Source organism: Pelobates fuscus, chromosome 2 (assembly GCF_036172605.1).
Source record: "Pelobates fuscus isolate aPelFus1 chromosome 2, aPelFus1.pri, whole genome shotgun sequence".
Taxonomy (NCBI): domain Eukaryota; kingdom Metazoa; phylum Chordata; class Amphibia; order Anura; family Pelobatidae; genus Pelobates; species Pelobates fuscus.
Genome location: NC_086318.1, coordinates 307526989 through 307552025, shown reverse-complemented (window position 1 = coordinate 307552025; position 25037 = coordinate 307526989). Strand labels below are relative to the sequence as shown.

Here is a 25037-nt window from a genome sequence, read left to right as displayed (position 1 = left end):
TAATACTCGTCAGGCATACTAACTTAGGCCTGATATTTTATGAAACCTTCAATTATTACCTGAGTATTATCATATTATAATTATTTTCAAATAGTTTTTATTAGGTATTTACTATTATAATAAAATAATATCAATAATGAAATGAACAATAATAAAAGGAACTAGAAAGGGGAAACTTGGGGGAAGTATCCATCCGAATTTACAATATTTTTGCGTAATATTGATATGTCTATATTTATTGATAATAATAAAATTCTAATTTTATAAAATTATATTATTATAATTCTCTCTGCGTGATAGACTAAGTAAAAACCTTTACATGAAAAACCAACTCATTCATATGCATTCAGTGAACCATTATGCAAAACGTTTTCTGGATTATTGAAACATAGAATTTGACGGCAGATAGGAACCATTCGGCCCATCTAGTCTTCCCAATTATTAGGTAAACAAGAATTTGTGAATTTTTTACCATGAAATTGAGGTCCAAAATTGTCAATTTATGAAAAACAAATTCATCTTTGCTGACATTTCAGTTTAGGTATTTTGTCCTTAGATATTACATTCCATGATAATTCCCAGTTATTCATTTTGTAATTAATGAGAGATATATGACAAGCAAACACACATGTAATCTGCACTAGTTTCTACTTTTTCAGAATCCTGCCCTGTTCCAACATATAATATACACTTTTGAAATATCAATTTTATTTTATGACAAATGTTGCTGCATTTTGTTAAGATAGCAGTGTGTCAGTTCAATAAAGCGTTGAAATGACATTGAATTTGGATTGTCCTTCACTGTTGAAGAAGTCTGGGAAACTGTAATGACCAACTAGTCTTCTCCTTGACACTGAATTACTTGTCCATCACTGAGAGGAGGGATCAATCATGGGAACTTCCAGAATTCCTTTCTTTGTACTTTTTCCAGATCTCAATTTGCAAATGCATTTGAATCCATGTAAGACGAAGCTTCATTTTCAAAAAAATCTTCTAATCTCCACTGTAATGTTTCAAATGTTGGTCTGTCTTCGGGACTTGCATTCCAACATTCCAACATGATATTATACAAATCCAAAGGACAGTTCAGTGGTTTTGGGATCCTATATCCCTGCTCCAGCTTATCTAACACTTGCCTCCCGTTTAAGCCTATAAATAAATTTAAAAAAATGTTAAAAAATAGTCAGTAATGTTCAAAATTTACATAAGAAATTAATTTCTATCAACCTGCACAGCTGGATACTTTTTAAATATGTGGCGACCTTGTCTTCTCTACTAATGTAGAAAGACCTTTGATCATCAATTAAAAAAACATGACATTACTCAGCTGGTAAGAATGCACGTAACCTGTGCTGGTAATTGTTCAATGCATGCTGGGTTTCTTATTAAGGAATTTAAACAGAAGTTAACATTTACAGGGAAGGTGGCTGGCAATTTGTGTTTCATTTTAATAATGGATGAATAATATCAATAAATTAAAGAATGTGAATGTGTTGTTATTTTGTCTTGGATAAGCATCCTGCATGTCAAATTATAAATCATTGTTCTTGTAATGATTGCATATCTAATATCAAAACCATTGTAATAAATTAGCAGCACGACAAGATAATAAATATTGTAAGAAAAAATCCAAGAGTTGAAGCCACTATGACATCATAAAAAAAAAAATCTTTAAAAACTCATTGCCTCCGCTGCTAGCAGCATGTCCCTACTGCATTTTCTCCTCATCTCTAATACAAAAAGAGGTCTGCTTCACCAGTACGGATTCACTCCCCACCACAGTTCTAATTGTATTCACTGTCTCTTAGTAGAGAAAATGATATCAAACACTCACTATAATTTGCAAAACATTTAATGAAGTGGCCTTACAAGCAGTCGGTCTCATGTCTGGTACCAGTTTTGCTGCTCTATTTTCATTGTGCACAGTATGTTATGGGTAAGTCAAAGTAATTTAAGATTATATATATAGTATATATAACTAATTTTATCACATGACAGGAGGCTTCCTATTTTGCATAACTCTTTTTACTAAACTCCACAGCAGTAAAGAAAGTGAAAACATTTAACCAATCAAAAAATGCAAACAGGGAGTATATAGTCTCAGTGAACAGGCTCCTCCCCCTCTTTCTTTACTGCTCCATCGCACACAGGTCAGAGTTTTTGGCTCTTCCCTTTTACCTCATAATATATAAGTTTTTTCTGTACATGTATAATTGTTTTCTTTTGACTTTTACTTTTATTTCTATCTTACTACCTTTCTACTACTTTTCTACTTGGTGTCCCTGTATTTTAAATTCATTTCCCTTACTGGGACTCTCTAGTTTTATTCTCATAGTCCCAGTGATTTTATTCCGTTGTTTTCCCGCTCTTTCCCGCTCGTTTTCCGTCCTCGGGCTGTTCCCTGAGTTTAGGCAGGTCCCTCTGTCTTTGCCCCTGCTTTGCCGCCATTACCGGCTCCCTCTCACCTTTTTCCCGCGGCTTGGCGCCAGCCGCGGCTACACTCGTGGCGGCCATCTTTAATCCCGCATCTCGCGAGATTCCGGACGCCATCTTAGAAGTGCCGCGAGTGCAGCCAGTACCGCAAGGGACACACACGGACGGACTTCTAACCGCAAAATACTCCACAGAGGTCAGTTTTTTAGCGAAAGCTGTGTAAAGCACATAAGGTATTAACCTGTGCTTACTTGGGGTGCTGCCCTTAACTGTGCTGCTATAGAGGTCGCTTTGTGGCCACCTCTGCATTCCTGGGTGAGGCCCAGAACACAAATCCCAACTAGTGGTATTGTATTCTGCCCTGCTGGGGCTCCATATACTATTATATTACCACCATTGACACTGTATACCCTGCTGGGGTATCATATATATTTACAACCCTGCTGGGGTTATTTTTTTTTTTTTCTCCTCAAACCAATTTCATGCCTTGTATAAACCCTGCTGGGGTAATTTGTACTCTGTACAACACAACACGTTATTGCACCCTGCTGGGGTCTGCATAACAATATAAAACAGCTTAAGTCTGTCTAATACAGCTTACTGACCTCTATAATACGCCCTGTGCCAACACATATTCAGGCATTATGGAGACCTCTCAGACTTCAGAGCTCCAAACCATGGTAAATGAGGCCGTATCCGCCTCCATGGAGAAAGTTCTCTCCAAAATGATGGCCTCTGGTAATGACAAGAGGAAACCATCAAAAACCCACACAGCCCGCCATGACTCAGATTCTGACGAACCAGAATCATGCAAGAGCCCAGAAACCTTCACGGGCAAACGCCATTGGAAAGGCGAAAAGGGTCACCAGAACCCTAACAAAGGCAAAAACCCGGCTAAACGCACTAAGCCCGCTATAGCCACCACCCCGAACCCACAACACGAGTACTCTTCGGAAGAAGAAGAATCTCACGCTAAATCCATGGCCATCTTAGACGAATGGCAAGCGAACGAGTCAGACTCCAACGAAGACGTTTGGGACTCAGATTCAGGATCCCAATCCTTCTTTCCACAACACATGTTCACGGGAGAACCCCAAGAACCAGACAACGCGGAGACCCCGCAAGAAGACGAGGAGACCATACTCGACCCGTTGGGGCAAAAACTCTTTGACCCACGAAAAATAAGACACCCACGCTCAAGCGACTGGACACCACCCGACCACTTAGCGAGGTTCATGCACGACCATTTTTACATGACCACGTTGCGGACACTCCAGAATTCGACCAGGTGATGACCACCTTTATGTCGCGAGGTGGCTGCGACCCACACAAAGGTGTGGAGAAAGGGTTCAGAGGGGTACAGGATAAACTTCTAGATTCTGTAGGACCATTATCCAGAATTATGTATTTAGCTGACGACGCCCTAGCCAAAGCCGATCAATTTGACGCTACTATGGTGCGAGAATGGGCGCATGATGTGCAGGAATGGGCACAAAGGTGCTTCTGTTTTGTGGGTAATGCCAATGTCGCCTTATCATCTGAGCGACGTAAAGCAGCACTTCTCCGCATTGACGGGAAATTGGTGGAGTTGGGCACCAAGGAACTAGGTCCTATGGCACAGGGCAAGCTCTTTGGAGAAGCTTTCCTAAAAGAGCTAAGCAGACACGTAAACATTTACGCATCCTTAAACAAGGCTCAGACATCAATGCGTAGAGTCTTCAGACAAAACCCTTCCAGGGGTGTTTTTGGACGGGCTGGCCGCCAAAGGGGCCGTGCTGCCAGCCGCTTCTGGCCATCAGGCCCCCGCTCTACGAGACCCCAACCTTTTTACCCAGAGGTGGGATACCGCCCATACTCCTATACTCGAGGCGCAGACAGAGGTCGAGGACCACGCACCCGAGGCAGAGCCCGTTTTTCCTCAGGTAAGCAACCATTTCACTCATTTTTCTCTTCCAATACATACAGCAGGTCGCATATCCCTTTTCTTTCAGGAATGTACCTCCATCTCTACGGACGCATGGGTCCTTCAGACGGTACAAGGCTACGTCATAGACTTCGTAGACCAACCACGACAGACGGAACTACCACGTCCCATCCACGGCTCAAGGATAGACACCTCCGACCCCCAAGAACCCGCCTCCGACCCCCAAGGTTTCTTCAGCAACATCTTCTTGGTAAAGAAGAAAACGGGAGATCTACGGCCCGTAATAAACCTACGACAACTCAACAAATACGTCGCTTACAACCACTTCAAGATGGAAGGCATACATCTTCTACGAGACCTGCTACAAAACAAGGATTGGTTCACGAGACTTGACCTCAAGGACGCTTACCTATCAGTTCCCGTCTACCAATCCTGCAGACAATACCTTTGTTTCCATTGGCAAGGCCTCCCGTGGCAATTCACGTGCCTCCCCTTCGGCCTCAGTTCGGCCCCATGGTGTTTCACCAAACTGATGAAGCCCGTGGTCGCACACCTTCGAGCGCAAGGAATTTGTTGCATCATATACCTGGACGACCTCCTGCTGTTCTGCTCATACAGACTCAGACTGATTTGTCACACACGGTATACCACGGATCTCCTGTCATCCCTGGGCTTCATAGTGAACTTTCAAAAATCGGCTATCTCCCCATCACAAACTGTACAATTTCTGGGATTCGAGATAGATTCCATCACCAGCACCCTACGGCTACCGACAGCGAAAATCTCATCCATTCGCAAGGAATTACGCAGGGCCATCCGCTGCCACACCATTCCACTCCGCGCCCTCGCACGCATCGTGGGACTTCTATCTGCTTCCATTCAAGCTATATTCCCCGGTGCACTTCACTACCGGGCGATGCAACGTCTCAAAGCTTCCTTCCTCAGGGAAAACCCCTCTTACGATCAGCCGGTCCCGATGACAGAGGAAGTCAGAGACGAACTCAGATGGTGGCTGGACAGCATGGAGGCGTGGAACGGCCGAGCCATCATCGGAAAGGCTACCGACATGATATTAGAATCAGACGCCAGCCTCTGGGGATGGGGCGCGACGAGCGAAAATATATCAACAGGAGGCGCCTGGACATCCCAAGACCTCAACTTACATATAAACTGCCTAGAACTCCTAGCCGGGTCTTTCGCTATCCGAAGCCGAGCGAAGGACAAGTCGGATTGCTGCATCCTCCTCCGGATGGACAACATCTCCGCAGTCCGCTACATCAACCGCCTAGGCGGAGCCCGCTCCCGTCTCCTGTCGGAAATAACAAAAGAAATCTTCAACTTCTGCCTACCCCGCAACATCTCCCTCACGGCGGAATACCTCCCAGGAGAGACAAACCTCACAGCGGATTGGTTCTCACGCCACTGGCGGGACACCAGCGACTGGAAACTGGATCCACAAATCCTCAACCACATCGCGGAACGCCTAGGACCACTCCACCTGGACCTATTTGCATCCCGCAACAACAGACAAACAAAATTATACTTCAGCTGGCTCCCGGACCCGGAGAGCGCAGCAGTGGACTCATTTCTACAACCATGGCCAATCAGGGGAGCCTACGCCTTCCCTCCTTTCGCCATGATAGCGAGGACCATTCACTACCAGAATAACCAGCAAACCTCGCTAGTACTCGTCACTCCACTATGGAGGGGACAACCATGGTTCCCAGATCTCCTAGCTCTATCATGCAACGATCCTCTCCTACTGCCTCATCATCAGTACATTCTCACAGATCCAAAAGGCAACCCTCATCCTCTCATCCTAGACAATCGCCTCAGGGGCTCCTGGCAGGGGCTTTCAGGGGCTCCTGGCAAGTCGGCGAACTATCGCAGGCTGCTAAGGAACTACTATGGGACTCATGGGCTCCCGGAACCAGAAGATGCTGCCTATCCGCTTGGAATTCCTGGTCCACTTGGTGTCTGGAACGAAACTTCGATCCATTTACGGCCACTATTCCAACCATCTTGACCTATTCTCATTAGGCCGGTCCTACAGATCACTAAACGTAATCCGTTCAGCTATTTCAGCGGCCCATGTCCCCATACAAGGGATCCCGGTTGGTAAGGACCCACTCGTATGTCGACTCCTGAGAGGCATTCGATTACAACGCCCCCCCAGGGCCGAAATATTCTCAATTCTGGGACGTCGACGTAATCCTCCGATTCCTGAGAGACTGGCCAACTAACAACAGACTTTCCCTCCGTCAACTATCAGCGAAACTCACAGTCTTGCTTTGCCTGGTCTCCTTCCGCAGGGTGTCAGACATTCGAGCTCTGGACATAGATGCTTTCTCAATCTCCCCTGAAGGAGTTACATTCCGGATATCTCGTCACACTAAGACGGACTCCACATCTGTGTTTTATCCTTTCTTCCCCACAGATCCACAACTCTGTGTCGTCTCCACTCTACAACAATACGTGGAAACTACCCTACCACTCCGGTCTTCACCATCAGGCCAACTCCTAGTGTCATATGTTAGACCACATGTCCCCATCACTACCACCACCCTAGCAAGATGGGTTTGCTGGCTACTATCGCTAGCCGGCGTTGACACTACGTTTGGAGCCCACTCTGTGCGCGGAGCAGCAGCATCCTTAGCCTTTATGGCGGGCGCCTCACTAACGGATATCCTACGCTCCGCAGATTGGTCTAGAGAATCTAAATTTCGCACCTTCTATTTCCGACCGAACTCCGTTGCGGCTATGTCTCTTATTCTACAGCGTTAAAAATGCAAAATAGGAAGCCTCCTGTCATGTGATAAAATTGAAGATTATGCTAGCGCTAGTGTACTTATAATCTTAATTTTAATAATGACAGGAGGCGAGTATTTTCCCACCCTTCCCACCCGAAGGAGGGGAACTACTCTGTTCATAGTTTTGTCTACATCTTTCCTTTCCCGTTTTCTCCTGTCTTCTTGATATGATATGTTAGGCTTAATGTATCCACTGTTATCATCAGCCTATTTAACTACTAGTAGATTATACATTGAATACGCAAATTATATTAGTGCAATGTTACCCGATGGATCACTGTCATGACTACAAACAGTTTCAAGACCGGTGCCTAACCTTCTCTTATTCTCTTTTCAGTTTAATTTCGCAAAAATTTGGAACATCTACGACATAACCATAGGATTACGGTTCATAATATAAAGACCAAAGACCCTATTGGACGCTTCACCCGTTGGTGCCTGTTTCTACTCAAGCCAAGAGGTTCATCACTCCCGTTAGAGATCACTACTGATGTTTGTTACAGACTTTTTCATCAATCTTCTTCCCTGTTCCGATGTCGCTCCGAAAGAGGGGGAGGAGCCTGTTCACTGAGACTATATACTCCCTGTTTGCATTTTTTGATTGGTTAAATGTTTTCACTTTCTTTACTGCTGTGGAGTTTAGTAAAGAGAGTTATGCAAAATACTCGCCTCCTGTCATTATTAAAATTAAGATTATAAGTACACTAGCGCTAGCATAATCTTCAATTGTGTTGGATGTACACAATAAAAACTGATACATTTTGTTTTATTATTCTAAAATTATAGAATAGAAATAAATTAAATATATTTGGTAAACAATGCATGTGGGTTCATGATAGTCATGACAGACAATTCAAGGACCATAATGGCTTATGAACTTGTTATGTAAGTAAACTTTCCCTGCAAACAACTTTTAAATCAGGGCTGTCCAACCTGCGGCCCCCCAGATGTTGCTGAACTACAACTCCCATGATTCCCTGGCTGTTTCATTGAAAGAATCATTGGAGTTGTAGTTCAGCAACATCTGGGGGGCCACAGGTTGGACAGCCCTGTTTTAAATCATTATAATTTTTAAACGTTAGCTAAATGCCTTCCACTATTATCTTGCTAAAAGTCTAGGAAATACAATTGGTATAAAAGGTACATTTGCAGACATTGCCTCCTAGATATGCAACTATTACAATAAACTTGAGTGGTGTATGGTGCTAAGAGTTCCACTTTAATAGTTTACAATAAAATAAATAAAATGTAAATGTTTACCAGGATAAGGCATCTTTCCATATGTAACAATTTCAAAGATGAGGATACCAAATGCCCAGACATCCGACTTTACACTGAATTTGTTTTTACGTGCTGCTTCTGGTGCTGTCCATTTAAGTGGAAGCTTGACGTCATTTTTGGCCTCGTAAACATTATTATCATCCTTGTAAGAAACAAAATTATATTAACATTAGGACATTATGTTACAAACAAAGATGCTGTTGAAGCCTATATGCTTACTGAAAGAAATTAGTAAATTTGCGGATCACAAATTTAAATTCACAATGACTAATATAACTAATTCACATCTAAAAGCTTTCAAAATTGCTGGTCATACTCTGCTAAGAATAGGACAAGAATACATTTGTTTTTCTGCAGTTGTATGTTTGCAATGTTGTGAGTGTAAAAAGGCAAAGCTTGCAAAGCTTACTTCTTAACAGAGTATGAGTGGATATATATATATATATATATATATATATATATATATAGATAGATATTGGTATACTAGTGCCCATTTTCAGAACTGACCAACTATAATTGAAATGAACTGGGAGTGGTTTATAATTGATCAGAACTGGCCAACTATAATTTGAATGAACTGGGAATAATTTGATATCTGGGGTTTCACAATGTGACCAGAGAAAAACCTACTTCATTTAAAAATAGATATATAAAGATACAATAAGTTATTCCAAACTGCCAGACATGCTCTGCTCATGTAAATGATGCAGCTGCAAATTTGAGCTAAGTAATCATATTTTGAGGGGAAAAAAAATAACATTATTAATTATTTCCTTAATGGTGCTGAGCTCATCATCCTGTTGGAGTGGTGATAAGCACATTTTAGGCAAATATATATTGCTTTAGTTTATTCAAAAGTCAAAATGTTTAATATCTACCTCAAATACCCTGGCAAGTCCAAAATCAGCTACTTTGTAAACACTGTTTTCCCCGACAAGTACATTTCTGGCTGCAAGATCCCGGTGGATAAAGTTCTGTGTTTCTAGATAAGCCATGCCCGAAGCTACTTGTGCAGCTATGTCCACCTGTTGAGGCACTTTGATGGTTTCCCCATTGTCATCTGCAATACAAGAAGTTTTGAGCAAAATCTGCATAGAAAAAAGTTATCAATGTCATCAGTTAACCCGATTTCAATTTTATTTCAAGTAAGGCCATTTTTAAAAAAATATGTGTTACTTTTTTTAAAATAAATTTAACAAACGTTTGTGCTGATTACTCTCTTTAATACTTTTTTCAGTGTCACATAACCAATTAAGATGGAAAGATAAGGTACGTTGAGTCTAGTCACTTGCCTCTTCTCAATCCTCCTTAACTTTCTTGTCAATTGTCGCTCTTTCACCCTACTTCACCACTCTGTCAATTGAAGTATGATAAGCTTGGTGTTTATCCTTCCCCTTTTTGTTTAGTCACTTGGTATAAAATAATCAAGTAATACAAGATAGTAACCAGAGTGTGACACAGGTAACCAACAAATACATTCACATTTTCAAAAACATTTTATTGATCTTCTTGAGGATGGAGAAAAGCATTGCCAGAAGCAATGGATACATAACGAATTGTGTATAAAATTTATGATTATTTGTCTGTAGAATATATTGTAAAAATAACACAAAACTAAATCACACGTACAATTGAAGCTCTAACATGACATATATGTGCTAACTTAGCATTTCACACTCTGCTAAAAATAATTTTAACAGTAACACAGCTCGATAGTGTAATTTTTAGGAACAAATATTGTTACTTTGCCCTACAGATTATTTGGATATGGTGATAGAAAAGAGAAAAGGTATGACCATTAGGGTAAACTTGAAAGCAGGGGCACTGGAGGTTGTGAATGTCAGACTGTATAGGGACAAAAATATATGCCATGGGTCCAAGGTTTTGTAAAAGTATTGCAAAGTATTGCGTAATTGTGCTATAAGGAGGAACATTGCTAGTTGGGGCCTGACCTGAAAGATTCTTATCTTATTATAACACTATATCATCTCACTTCCCAAGTGTCCCTATTTTGGGCCTGAATCATCCTGTCCCTTTTTTCTATCCTAATGTACCTCTTTTCTATAAAACCCATGTTGTTGGTGTTGCTGAGTGTATATCATAGCAATAATACAGTAATGTGCCCTTAAACTACAATAAATGTGGGTAGAAATCAGTCTGTGTAAATATGATACTTTGTTTAACTGCAACAACTTTTTAGTTGCATACCTATAGGTAAGCCACCTAAAATGTCTCAGAACAGTCCTGGCCCCCACTCGCACTTCTAAAATTAAACTGGCTCTGTATGTCTATTTAACATGATGAGAGGTATGGATCATTGGTAGCCCAGAGTTTCCTGGAAATCTGAAATTAGAGTTGTTATTTGTCTCTCATTATTACAGTTTGCAATTTTACCAATGATCTCTTCTACTGATCCACTAATTTAAATAATTACAAGGAATATCATTATGTAAGGAGGAGTGTTGAATACTTAACAAATTTTGGGTGGGAAGGACCACATAATTTGCCATGGGTTGAACCCATGATTCTTTTTCCTACCTAGCAATGCCACCTAGCAATGCCCCTGTATGTATGCAGAAGATTTTATTGTGGACTTTGCTGGAGCTATACAAGGTACTCCATTCTTTCACAATATGGTGACGTAGATACGAGCCTCAGTGCAAATTCTGTGTGTTCATTTCAGAGCAGCTTTGGACAATTTGTCCATTTAGAGGAGCTATTATAATGCTAATCACAGGTCTGATGCAATAGTTTTTCCTAAAACTGTACTAAGAGTGAAGGTTTCTTTCCAAACATTTCTAACAGTTTTTCTATATCTATGCAATGTACGTGATCCAGAACTAGGCCAAGGTATTATATTTACACAAGTAAACCTATTAACATTTTCTACAGTTTCAGTCACACTACTGAACGTCATGTTGTGGAATTCATGAACTCATGCATGCCACTTAAAACATACTTTGTTCATAGAAAAGAGGGAGAGCATGAACATGTCAGAACAACGCCTTTTTAAACATTTCTGTGCCAGAAGTGTGCCCATCTCATTGCAAAATCATTTATTATGCATTGTTAAGGGACACTATAGGCACCCAGACCACTTCAGCTCATTGAAGTGATCTGGGTGCAATGCCCCTGTCCCTTAACCCTGCAATGTTAATTATTGCAGTTTCTGAGAAATTGCAATAATTATATTGCCGGGTTAAGACTGCCTCTAGTGGTTGCCAATCAGACAGCACTAGAGGCACTTCCTGCTTGCTAGATGACTTTTGGTTGCCTAACTGTCCAAGCTCTGCATGAGGACTTCCTCACCCTCTGCATGAGGACATCCAGTATCAGTTAAACCTCCATAGGAAAGCATTGAAGCAATGCTTTCCTACTGGGAGGGCCTCATACGTTTGCGGCGCATTAGCCCCACCTATTGGGTTACAGCACAGGACGTGGAGCACCGACACATAGATGGAACCAGGTAAGTGTTACAGTTTTTTTTTTAACCCTTGTAGCACCAGAGGGTAGTTGCGAGGGATGGGGGCTTTGAGGGACACAATAGCAATAGGAATACACTTACCTACATAGCATGAGGACGTCCAGCGTCGTTTTAAAACACTTTTTGTGTTCTATGAACACGGAAGTCCCTCTAGTGGCTGTCTAGTAGTTTTTGAAAACTGCAATAATTACATTTGCAGGTTAAGGGTAGTGGGAGTTGGCATCCAGACCACTCCAATGGGCAGAAGTGATGTGGGTGCCTGGAGTATCCCTTTAAAGAACTGAAATAAGATAAATATCTGGATTTTTGTTTTTGTAGGAGAATGCCTTATTAACAGGTTTTATCAGAATATGCAGTGCTGCCACATAGCAGTAAAGTTGAAATTAAAAATGATTTTTTTTATTTATTTTTTAATAAACTTGCCAGATATACCTTTGTTAGTTATTTGACTAGAACAATTTTGAAATGAAATGCCATGCCTCTTAAGCGTGCAATAATGGGGACTATTCACACACATAAAAAAAAAAAAGAACTGTAAAAATATTACATATATTAAGCCAAAATAACAAGACAAAAAAAAAAACTGCAGACTTGAATATTGTCTCTAGTTTGGATATTCTACAGTACAATTTAATTTTCTTTTTCTGATCTGCACAATTCTCAATTTAGCGAAGAACCCACTAGGTTAGCAATTAACCTTTAAATTGCTTAAATATAAAAATCTAGTGACTTGAGCATAATAGATAATTATTCCTTAAAGATGCTCCTCAAGATTGCTGACAAAGATACTTTCCTGATAAACTGATAAGCTAAACACATAACCAGTTTAATCGTTAATACTGTTTCAAAGAAGACCTGTGTAGAGATCAATTTAAATTCTGAACATCAGAAAGTACAATTTCTAGCTTGCAAAGTGCAATAAGTATATTGTGACAAGCAATCAGTTGTTTTTATTATTGTAAATAATGGGATATTTTGAGCTCTGAGTAATTGGTATTCTGCTATTAGCAGGGAAAGTTTAGTTATTGCCAAGGTAATACATTAAATTCCCCACACTTTTCTTTCCCGAAACTGCAGTATTTCACAACATTGCCTGATAGAAAGTAATAAGATTTTAGCTGGGAACAAATGTATCCTCATTTTTCAAGATAAAGGGTCTTTATTGCTTACTGTGAATCTGCTCAGCTCCAAACAGTGTAGACCAGAGATGGTGATGTCATTAATAAAGCTTCTCTGCAATAATTATTTTATATAGATGCCAATATTTATTTAATAGGGCCAAGTTATCTAAATGTGCCAGTAATAGAACTCGCACTGACCTAGACATTGTAATTATCTTGTAGTTTATACTGATTGTAATGTTTTGAAAGAATAATGTTCTAATAGTGGAGAAGTTGGTTTCATTCCACAATATCAGAAACGTTTATTGAAATAAGAAATAATAAAGAAAAAATGTGCATGTGGTTGTTATGGTGTTTATGGGGTCCCTTTAATATTTTTCTAATTATAATAGGGAATTGTTGGGGCATCTGTGTATTTACCAATTCAGAACACAGTCACATCTAATGACTGAATAGTAACTATCAGCTCTGTAAGTAATGATCATCTGTGTAAATTACATAATTAATCATTCATTTTAGACATTTAATATGTCATTATATTGTGTCTAGGTGCTGCAACCCACTGTACATGTAGGGTACTATTGTGTACTCCTTATCCATTTAGGAAAACTGACAATAATGTGGAAGGTAACTCCCATCACACTCATCCATGAGAATGTGTCGCAGTATCACCTCTCTTCCTTACATGCAAAATGTCTTTCACTGCCTGATTTGCTTGACTTGTATGCTGAGATACATTTATGATGGTGATTTTTTTTTTTACATTTCCAGATATCATACAGGGAAACAATGTATTTTTCCCACTTACGGTGATAAGCAAATTGTCAGACAGCAAGACACAGCTTGAAATGTGTGTCGTTATTTCATGGAACTTCATTCAATGAAAAGTGCACATATAAGCGTAATAAAAAAATATAATCTGTTTAATCATGCCACGTTGAAAGCTTTGCACGCCATCACATGTGACAGAATGGAATCAACAGCACATTAGAGACTTCACACCTACTTAGATTATTTTATATCGCTCTGTTTCTGGCATTTGTCACTTGTATCACAGGAAATACTGGTTAATGTTTGACCCAAAGAATTGATCTCCTCCTCCCAAAGATGTTGTTCCTATCCATAGATGTTTGTTTCTATGAATTTTGCAATAGTGTTCCAACATTAACTTTACACACATATATATCTATATATTATATATATATATATATATATATATATATATATATATATATATATATATATATATATTTCATAACTCAACAAATATATTATCTATAATTAATCCATTCATCCTACCTGGCTTAACTACCCATAGCACCTTTACACTTGCGTTTTTGAGACTTCTCGCATTTTACTGATACCAGTTTATAGTGTTTCCTGCATTAATCTATAAGATCCACATGAATCTCTGAGTTATCAATAAAAGTGTGTCAAAATGAGACCTGGACTTTTCAGGGCTTCACTTGAGGCTTGAGCCCAGGTTTCCCACCCCACCCTCTAAACATTAGTATCAGTTTTGGTGCCCCTTTAACAAAACTTTTATCATTATTTGTTTTTTTTTAACCTATTCAAAGAGCTCTGTCAGATCCTTTCTTGCAGTAACCTGTTTATTCAAGAAATGATTTCCTCCAGAACTATCAATAAAAGGGTAAACATTGGGAAGAGACGGAAACATAAAAGGTATAAGTGCTGGGAGGGATGGTTAAGTATTACAAAATAGAATGGAGATGGGTTATACTGTAATGACAAATTGCACATGTAAAAGGAAAAGGATAAAAATAAATAGGAAGTAAGAATATTTTCATGTTTGTTTGCTGCTAAACTCTTATTAAGCTTAAAGGGACACGCTAAGTACCAGCACCACTACAGCATAATCCTGGTGCCTGAATGCTCTCACTACAATCCAAATTTAAAATAATTTCCAATTTAACCCCTTAAGGACCAAACTTCTGGAATAAAAGGGAATCGTGACATGCCACACATGTCATGTGTCCTTAAGGGGTTAAGAAAAAAGAACACTATGTACATTTGATAGTCAGTATATCTCTAGTGGCTTTCAATCAACCTCCTAAAATGACTTTATTTATTGAATGCATTCATGCTCATCGTGCACACCCATAAAGCAGCACTATGCTGCTTCTTTATGATGAGAATCCTATTGGTGCACTATGTTGATTATCATACATACAAACTAGGGCCATTGCATTACATACTAAAACAAGCTTAAGATGATTAAAGTGATCTCAGAAAAAGGCAGATTGAGAGCTGTAGCAATACCGGGACACCTCTGGATGAAAGGTTAGTTTATGTTTTTATAATATTTGAGTGCTCCTTTAAGATAGGTTGTGATTGTTAATTGAGTTTTCTCCAAACTTTTGACATTTTTAAACTATACAGAATAAAAACAAAAAAGTAAGGGAGAAACTATTTGTTGAAGTGGTTAAACCACTGGAAAGGGGAAAGAGAGAGCTTAAATGTGGTAAACAATGCAATTAAATATATTAACATAAAGGCTATTATTGGATCAATAGGCAAATAATTCACAACAGTGTTTTGGGAAAAAAAATTACATTTTCTTTAAGAAATGTTTTTTATTTGTATCTTTTTAAATATGAAAATATTTACCAACCCATCCAGAAAAGGTGCCAAGCATGCCCTACAGCAGTGGTTCCCAAACCAGTCTTTAAGTACCCCCTAGGGATTACCCTGTTGTGTCTAAAGTATTTTGTTTTTCTTTTCTTTCTAAAAACACCTTAGACACAACTGGGTAAGCCATAAAACCTGGACTGTTAGAGTGTACTTGAGGACTGGGTTGGGAACCACTGCCCTAGAGGTTTACCTCACCCTTACACCCTTGCTTAAAAATAACTGCTTTTAGTTTTCGTCATTAACTAGGCATGTAGCACTTAATGTATGTACCTTATTTTTAATCTCATTCTATTGTACTGCACTGTAGATCCTATTTTTTTTTTAAATGTTTATATTGAATTTAAGATTTCCCATGTCCATGCATTCTCATATTTACCTTTACTGTAAGAAACCCTTGGTCTGTTAATCCAGTGCTCCTCAACCCTCAGCTCAAGGCACATCTAACAGTACAGGATTAAGGATTACCCAGGTGTGTGTCTAAGGTGTTTAAAAAAAGAAAACAAAAACTAAAAGCACCTTGGACTTTAACCCCTTCAGGACGGAGTCAATAGTACACGTTCTGATCAAAACCAAACGTAAACAAAAACTGGAATTTGCGCTATATGTCTGTTCAACCGTAATTCACCTCTTTCATATTAAATGCACCCACACTTATTATATATCATTTTGTTCAGGAGAAACAGGACTTTAATTTCATATAAAATATTTGTTTATGAAACAATTTATTATGAATAAAATAAAAAAAAAATGAGAAATTTTAATTTATTTTTTTTAATTTGTAGTTCCGCCTCACATTTTAGCTGTAAATGTCATATTTGTAATCAGCGATGTCTCACGAGTACAACAGTACCCCCCATTAACAGGTTTTATGGTGTTTTGGAAAGTTACAGGGTCAAATATTGTCAGGGTATTTATATCGGCAGACATTTTGTGCTATGATAGAAATACAAAGTGTATACTCTGAAGTCATTGTTGAACAGACAAGACTCCATTTTGTTAGTTTCAAGCTAACAAAGAGACACAAAATTTCTATCCTTTCTCTAAAACTGACCGCTTTGCCCGAGCTGAATGGAATGTGCAACATAAACAAACCAAATAGATAAGACATTGAGAACGCGGGATGGATAGACCGTCTAGGTACTAATGGAATAGAATAAATTCTATTCCCAGACATGGGTGACAGAGGATTAAATAATTACATTTTACTTTCTATATGTACAGAGTCCCATTATAAGTTTGAGTTCATTATTAGTTCACAATGTGTCATATTAGGAATTATTACAGAAAATGGAGACGCATAGTCTGAAGAAAACTCAAGAAAACTGTGTGATCTGACAGAAGATTTGAGTTAGGGCAAACATAGAGATAACGTAAATGACGTCAAAAATAGCCACCAGGAAAAGTTAACTCTTTCCTGGATAGGTATTCTTAGTGGGACAAGACTGCCCCCTTGAGTTCAAATAATAAATTTATGATTAGAAGATAACCACGCCTACAGTGTTTTGATTGGTCATAAACCACTGACGTACTGAGCAAAATTTCCCTTTAAAAAGTAAGACAAAGGAAAGTTTGGGAGGAGATTGAAAGTCAGATTGAGAGTCAGATTGGGATGCAGATTCAAATTCGGAGAGATGCAGAGAGCAGGCTCAGAGAAAGAGACCCATGACACTTAGCTACCTGGGAACATCTGATGAGAAAATATCTACTTAACTGGTAAATATACAGGCATTTAATTAATTAATTTAAATTAATTAAATTAGTAGCATGATATATGACTGGATAAATCATGATTAGATTTCATATTTAGAAATCTTAATTATTAAAGAATATATATATGGTTATAGCATCCTATCTGCAGCTAGGATTAATATAGCCATTAATGTATTTGTGTGATTAATATCACGTTAGCATATCATGACCATTTATCCAGCTGTATTGATTGGCTCTAAAATAAGATAAAATATCTATTTAGACAAATTAATTAAAATATCAGCTAATATAACATAGTAGATTTCTCTCATTGGATAAAATCAAGGAAATGGTTGATGACTGGTTAAATGTTATTTTAATTAAAATCACACAAGAGTAGACCTTAATTACTTAGGAGGTCTAGCCAGCATTGCAAGGGTTATTTCTAAACTGCCAGCTGAAAGTTTTACTGCAGCTCTAAGGAATGTTCCGTCTCTCCGTAAAACTTTGTTTCCCTCTCTGTGAAGCCTCATAAATTGTCCTGACAGCTAAGTGCTGTAGAGGCGTTTATATTAACCAGGAAGTAAATGGCCTATTGTATTGCATATATTGTTTTATACTGAATATTCATTGATTATTGCCATATTGTATTGTATATTCATGTTATACTGAAAATTCCATTGATTATTATCATGCATGTTACTCATCATTATTAATTTAAATTGTTAAAAATAAAAATTATATTTTATAACAATTTGTGATATTAATTATATGATATAAATTTCATTTAACACGATTAACGTTCTTAGGGATCTGAGAATTTAAATAGTGGGAAATTCTCAAACTGTTACAATTATTATCCCATAAATATCCCCACAATATAGAACGTTCCAAAATTTCAAATTGAAATTTGCTAGATTAGTAATGTTACCTTTGAGACGGTGTGGTAGCCCAGGAATGAGAATTACCCCCATAATAGCATACCATTTGAAAAAGAAGACAACCCAAGTTATTGAACGTGGGGTATGTTTAGTTTTTTTTAGTAGCCACTTAGTCACAAACACTGGCCAAAGTTAGCGTTCATATTTGTTTTTGTGTGAAAAAAGCAAAAAACTAATATTTGGCCAGTGTTTGTGACTAAGTGGCTACTAAAAATGACTGGACATACCCCATTTGCAATACCTTGGGTTGTCTACTTTTGCAAATGGTATGCCATCATGGGGGTAATTCTTATTCCTGGGCTACCATACGGTCTCAAAGGCAACATAACTAATCTGGCAAATTTCAATGTCAAAAAAATGAAATGCAAGCCTTATATGTGACTCTCTAACTTTCCAAAACACCATAAAACCTGTACATGGGGGGTACTGTTATTCTCGGGAGATTTCACTAAACACAAATATTAGTGTTTTAAACCAGTAAAACATATTACAACAATAATATAGTCCATAAAAGTGCCGTTTGGTTGTAAAAAATGCAAAAAACGTCACTTTTACTTAAAATATCATCGTTGTAATACGATTTACCAGTTTTAAACACTAATATTTGAGTTCAGCAAAGTCTCCCGAGTAAAACAGTACCCCCTATATACAGGTTGTATGGTGTCTTGGAGAGTTACAGGGTCAAATATAGTGCTTGCAAATTAAATTCTCTGCACTTTCTCCCTGTGTTGTCAGGCATGTCAATCAAATTTTAATTAATCAAATGACATAATTATGTTAAAAAATTACTTAAATATACACGTAGAATTTTAATATATATGCATTTATAGGTATATAAATTCTACGTGTATACTAATGTAATCTTTTATGTAATTATATGTATTTATCTCTATATATATATTTGCGGTTATTTGTATTTTATATATAGATAGATATATATAGAATGCCATTCTAAGTGTATTCTGTTTCCAATATATATATATATATATTAATAACAAAATACAGTTAGAATGAAATTACAAATGAATATATAATTTATTTTAAATTTTGTTTCAATATTTTATTTATTTATTTAATTATTTTATTTATTATTGTAATTATACGTATATATATAATATATATATGTAGATCTATTATATATATAATATATATACATATTATATATATGTAACGTCATTCTAAGTGTATTTTAATACTAATTGTGGCGAAACCAGCTTCGCCACTGTGAACTGGAGAGGCCTGGCTGCTAGCCTCCTGCCCGCTGACTATGGCCCCTGGACATATTGCACTTTAAAGACTATATTTGGGCATGTACTAATTTATATTGCTGCTACTGGCCCTTTAAAATCAGCAATGGACATTTTGGGACTACTGTCCCTTTAAGACTGTGAAGCATATCCTATTGTACTGCCTGTATATTGTATATGTATTTATGTATGCAGTTAACCTGGGTTATATATATATATGCAGCCTTCATCTGATTGTTCGGTAGAATCACTCCATTCATTGTATTGAGGAAACTACCGAACAACCAGACCACCCAGGATTAAGTGTGCCTCCAATTACCGTTTGCAACAATGTTGCAAACGGGTAATTGGCAATCATGTAATGTGTTCTGTGTCCTCTGGGTGGCCGCCATTCAGGAAACAACCACGTGGCGGCGGCCATCTTTAACTGCCGAACAGCGGTGTTTTGCCGTCGAGTGTCTGGAACTGAAATCGGACACTCGACTAGGCAAACACCGCTGAGACCTCCAGACTTCCAGGAATTCGTATAGAAACTACCGAATGACCCGCCGTTCGGTAGAAAGAAACATACGAACTAGGGGATTCATGCGAATCCCCCTTAGTCTCTATAACCCAAGTAATTTGTATGTTTCATTCACCTGTTTGTGACCGACCGCAGGGCCAAAATGCATGGAACTGTTTTCGGATACTTTACCCATGCGGTCGGTCAATACTTTAAAGTCCCATAACTCCCGAACCATTTATCCGAATGGGCTGATTCTTGCATATGTTGTCCCCCTGAATAAGGGCTATCAGGGGATACCTGTTTTGGAGGTGTAGCATAGGTATTTGGGGTACATCCAGGAATTGGGGAAAAAGGTGTACAGTATAATTGTGTTAAGTGTTAATCTAAGGGGAGGAAATGTGTGGGAGGTACATCCATGTGATTGGTTAATTTCATCCTCCCCCTGGGAGTGTCCTGTATGTACTTGTTTGTAATAAAAGCCAGACTGGGTGTCCCAGTCTTGAGTTCTTGCTTAACCCTCAAAGCGATGTGTCGTCTCGGTCTTTGGGGGAATGGGATTGTATGCTGACTGCCAAGAGTGTAAGCCGATGTCTGCTTTTCTTGTTCAGCTGTTCCAGTGTTCGTGTGGTTCCAGTCGGGAGAATGGTGTTTGCAGTAGCTGCCTGTGCATCTGGAAAGGGGATTATCGCCTAAACTGGGTTTTATCCTCTTGTGTGTGAAACGGTCCGTTACACTAATATATATACTAATATTAATATTAAAATACATTACGTATGACGTTACATATATATAATATGTATATATATTATATATATAATATATATACATATATATATATATATATATATATATATATATAAAGGCATTTAATTTATTTTATAACATTTTAATATTTTTTTTTTACACTACCTACCAGCAGGGGGACTGTCTAATATTTTAGACAGTCCCCCTGCTGGCAGATCCATAGCCAGCTATAGGGGGCCATGTGATCGCTCTTGAGAGCGATCACATGGCCCCCAAGTTTCTCATTTGCCGGAGGGGGGCTGCCTGGGCTCTCAGGCAGCCCCCCAGAAGAGGATCGCAGCGGAGGTGAGTACACAGTACCTCCTGGGGCTGCAAGCCGTTACGGCGTTCTAAGCCCTTTAAAGCCGTGACGGCATAGAACGCCGTAACGGCGTTAAGGGGTTAAGGTGTCTGATTTTTCTTCTTTTTCTAAACACCTTAGACACACTCAGGTAATCTCTAAATACTGGACTTTTAGGTGTGCCTTGAGGTGAGGGTTGAGGAGCACTGGATTAATCAAGCAAAGCGAACAAAGATAATCAAAAACACTAAAAAGTCAAAAACACACAAAAAAAAAGTAGTGATATGTCACCATTCCAGATTAGCACTTTAACATCTCCATATTTAAGTCATCCTTCCATTTACAACATATCTGTGGGGGGTGAGGAGGGGGGGGGGGGATATAAAAAAAAACTGTGACAAAAACTGACAAATAAACTGCATATTTTAGGACTAAAATAACCCTAATTAGAATTATTTAGAAAGTTTTTCTGCACATATACTATGGCCAAAAAATTGCAATTCTCACATCATTTTTCCAAGGCAGTGAATAAACATTAAAGTCATTAAAATATACTCCTTACTATATGTAAACATTAACAGGATACTTGCCCAAAGTTAGTTCTGGTTACATTGTAAAATGTATAATTAGAGGCAAGATGATGTTCATATTTTGTATAAAAGAATTTGCATGCAATACATATGCAGGTTTCTTACTTTGGAGGTACGAAAGCAAACTTCCATGCCTCATGAGTTCCGTTATAATATACACTGGTTCTTCCAAACTACAGACCGCATAGAGCTGGATAAGTCGTGGATGTCTGAGGTTCTTCATAATTTGTGCCTCTCTTAAAAAGTCCTGTGGATTCATTGATCCTGGGATAAGGGCGCAATGGAAAAAAAAACAACAGTCAGTTGATGTTATTAAAGGTTGTTGCTATCTTCACAGCAGCCATGTGGGGATAGTTAAAATTGCTTTCTGTTTCTGTAATCTAAAAGAAGAGAGGGTCACAAATCTTTACAACCATCAAACTATATCAACTGAACTGAAGAAAATATATAATTGGAATACAACAGATGTGTTAGAAGAACATAAACCTTTTATATGTTTGTGGCCTTGGAAAAATTGAACATTTAATTCAAAAGCAAGTCTACGCACAGATTCTGTTAGTATTGAAAGATTTTTTTTTCATGTTTTTTTGCATCGTAATAAAGATGTAAAAGTAGGGAGAAGTCTTCCTTTTTCACTCATTTACTAGCTCTCTGACAACACTTATTTTATCATTGAGATTATAAAGGGAATATAAATGGACACTCATTGTGGTACACGTTTTGAGTTTTCCTATACAAATTAATAGATGATCCTTGGACATGTGCAGTACAGCCAAGACATCTTCCATCCAAGTGAATAGAGACTCGTGTTGTTGTAATAAACATGTGCAAACCACCGTAACTATAGGTTGGTTCTGCAGACAAAACAAGCCATTTGAGATATGTTTTATTCAAGGTCAGTTTTCAAAATGGAATTAAATCAGTATCACATTGAAATAAAGTGGAAAACGTCCAATTACCTTATACTTAGTTTCCACCATTTAATATTTATTAATAAATGTTAGATTAATTGTTTTTTTATTCATTACCATATGGATATTACTCACAATGTTTAGAGCCCTTATGAGCCGGCTCAAAACTGTGCAGGCATTTCATCAATATAATGATGTTGTAGTAAAGATGTTTTCATCACCCGGCCAACCAGAACTCAGCAGTTTTCTTCTGTTTGGAAATCAGGAACCAGTATAATTTAGGAAAATATTTTATTGTCATAAACAAATAAAAGAAAAAGCAGTGCTTATATTGATGAAATGCCTATACAGTTTAAACCCGACCTATAAGGGCTCTAAACAATGTGAGTGTTGCAAATTATTTTACTTGTCATTTGAAAGTATACATATTGTTCTTTAATGTATTTTTGTTTTGTTTTTTATGTTTACACTGTATAGGTTATACCTTATATTATATACCAAAGAACAATTAACACAATTGTGTGTTTCAAGTATAATTCTCAGGTATCTTGAAATGTGGCCAGTAAGTAACAGCATATTGGATAAGGACAATATTAAAGTAGATCTTTTATTGACAAAGCTTTTAACACTGGAACAAATTAATAGAATAGCCTGCCCTGATATTTTTTATTTTACTTTTGTTATCATATTGGAATGGGTCCACATAGGGAGGACAAGATCTCAAGCATCGAGGCTGAATTACAGAAAGTTTATTCAAGGCTTTCCATCAGAGAGTCATTTGATTCAATTATATCCCATATATATATAAAAAGTTTAGTCGTATGCTACTAGCCAGGCCTTTAAACATACCTGTTAAAGGGACTGGGGGAATTTCAGAGACAACAAAGGCTTTGTCTTTTCTAAATTAATTAACAAATGATTTCATTGTACCAGTCACAATACAATAGGCACTTTGCAAAGGTTACATAAAGTTAATCCATCCACTAGAACAGGGATAGGCAACCTTCGGCACTCCAGATGTTTTGAACTACACCTCCCATGATGCTTTGTCAGCATTATGGGAGATGTAGTCCACAACATCTGGAGTGCCTATCCCTGTACTAGTAGTCCACAACATCTGGAGTGCCTATCACTGTACTAAAAACCAAAAGTTGCCTATCCCTGTACTAGAAAATAGAAGCATACAGGGCTTATGTATTTAGAGTGCATGTGTTATATACCTGACTTCAGTGTTTTTATGGCAACTGATATAGTGTTGTTCCACAATCCTTCCCATACTTCACCAAACTGGCCTTGCCCAAGCTTTTTCAAAAACTTCAGCGAGTTTCGGTCGATTTCCCAATGATCTGCTGTACTATAGGACAAATCTGGAGGCATCGGAGCTTCTGCCTGTTTTAATAAACAGAATACTATAGTAAATGCAAACCACAAGTGACACATCATTATAGAATTACACCAGAATCTAAACCGTGTCAGAACATCCAATAATTTATGGTAAATTTACTGTGCAGTGCGATTTGATGAGCTGAGAACCGATTTGCACAGTTTAGATTTAAATAGCCAAACATAAAGGAACACTAGAGCGTCAGGAATACAGTTGCTAAATAAACTTTACACACATTCACATAAATACACAATGCACTGTGTTTTTTTCATCAGTGCAGAATTACATTTGAATTATTTAATCCCGGCAGAGTTTACTCAGTCCTTCATCGTTCCGAGGTAGATAAAATAAGTACCATTAAATTGGGTAATAGTAACAACCCCTGGATGTTGGGCTAAGGTAACATCCCCAGGACATACTTGAAAACCAGAGTAATCTGAATATGCATTTCCTGGTTAAATACTTTGTTATTATTATTATTATTATTAGGACCACAGATAAGTTAAGGATCAATCTGTCCATATAAACAGTGCTCAAATTGTCCACTAGATGGCACTATCATTTCACAAAAAAAATTATATTTTTTAAAACATATGATCTACATCAATAAAAGATATGTATAGGCAAAAGGATGAACAGTTAATTCCTTGTAAATATCAAAATAGATACATTACTAAATGAGAATCATCAAATTATTATGGTGTTCCTACGCTTGATCACATTATTTATCAATGTCATTTTCTGTACTCGCACTTTTTTTATTTTTTATTTTCAGGGAATGTATTCCACCAATTTTTAATGTACATATAGTTATTAATATTGTGGTCAATATAATCTGGTTGAAAACTTTTTGTACACAGACATTTTTTGTTTTACAGTCCCCTTCTCTTACTATTTCCCTTGCTCCTTCTAGCAGTAAATACCTCTAACCTGAGTCTTATATCCATTCCTGTCCAGAGGCCTGCTTCCATATACCTATCC

General features: G+C 37.9%; 1 protein-coding gene across 1 annotated transcript in view; it reads right to left on the bottom strand.

The window, feature by feature from the left end:
• Positions 1-323: 323 nt before the first annotated feature.
• Positions 324-25037, bottom strand: part of FRK (fyn related Src family tyrosine kinase) — a 123353-nt gene continuing 98639 nt past the window's right edge. Inside the window, exons 4-8 of the mRNA XM_063443500.1 lie at positions 23893-24061; positions 21867-22025; positions 9327-9508; positions 8428-8590; positions 324-1149 (exon numbers count right to left, since the gene is read on the bottom strand). Coding sequence (XP_063299570.1) covers positions 935-1149; positions 8428-8590; positions 9327-9508; positions 21867-22025; positions 23893-24061 — 888 coding nt within the window. The 3' untranslated portion in view covers positions 324-934. The remainder of the gene's footprint in view (positions 1150-8427; positions 8591-9326; positions 9509-21866; positions 22026-23892; positions 24062-25037) is intronic.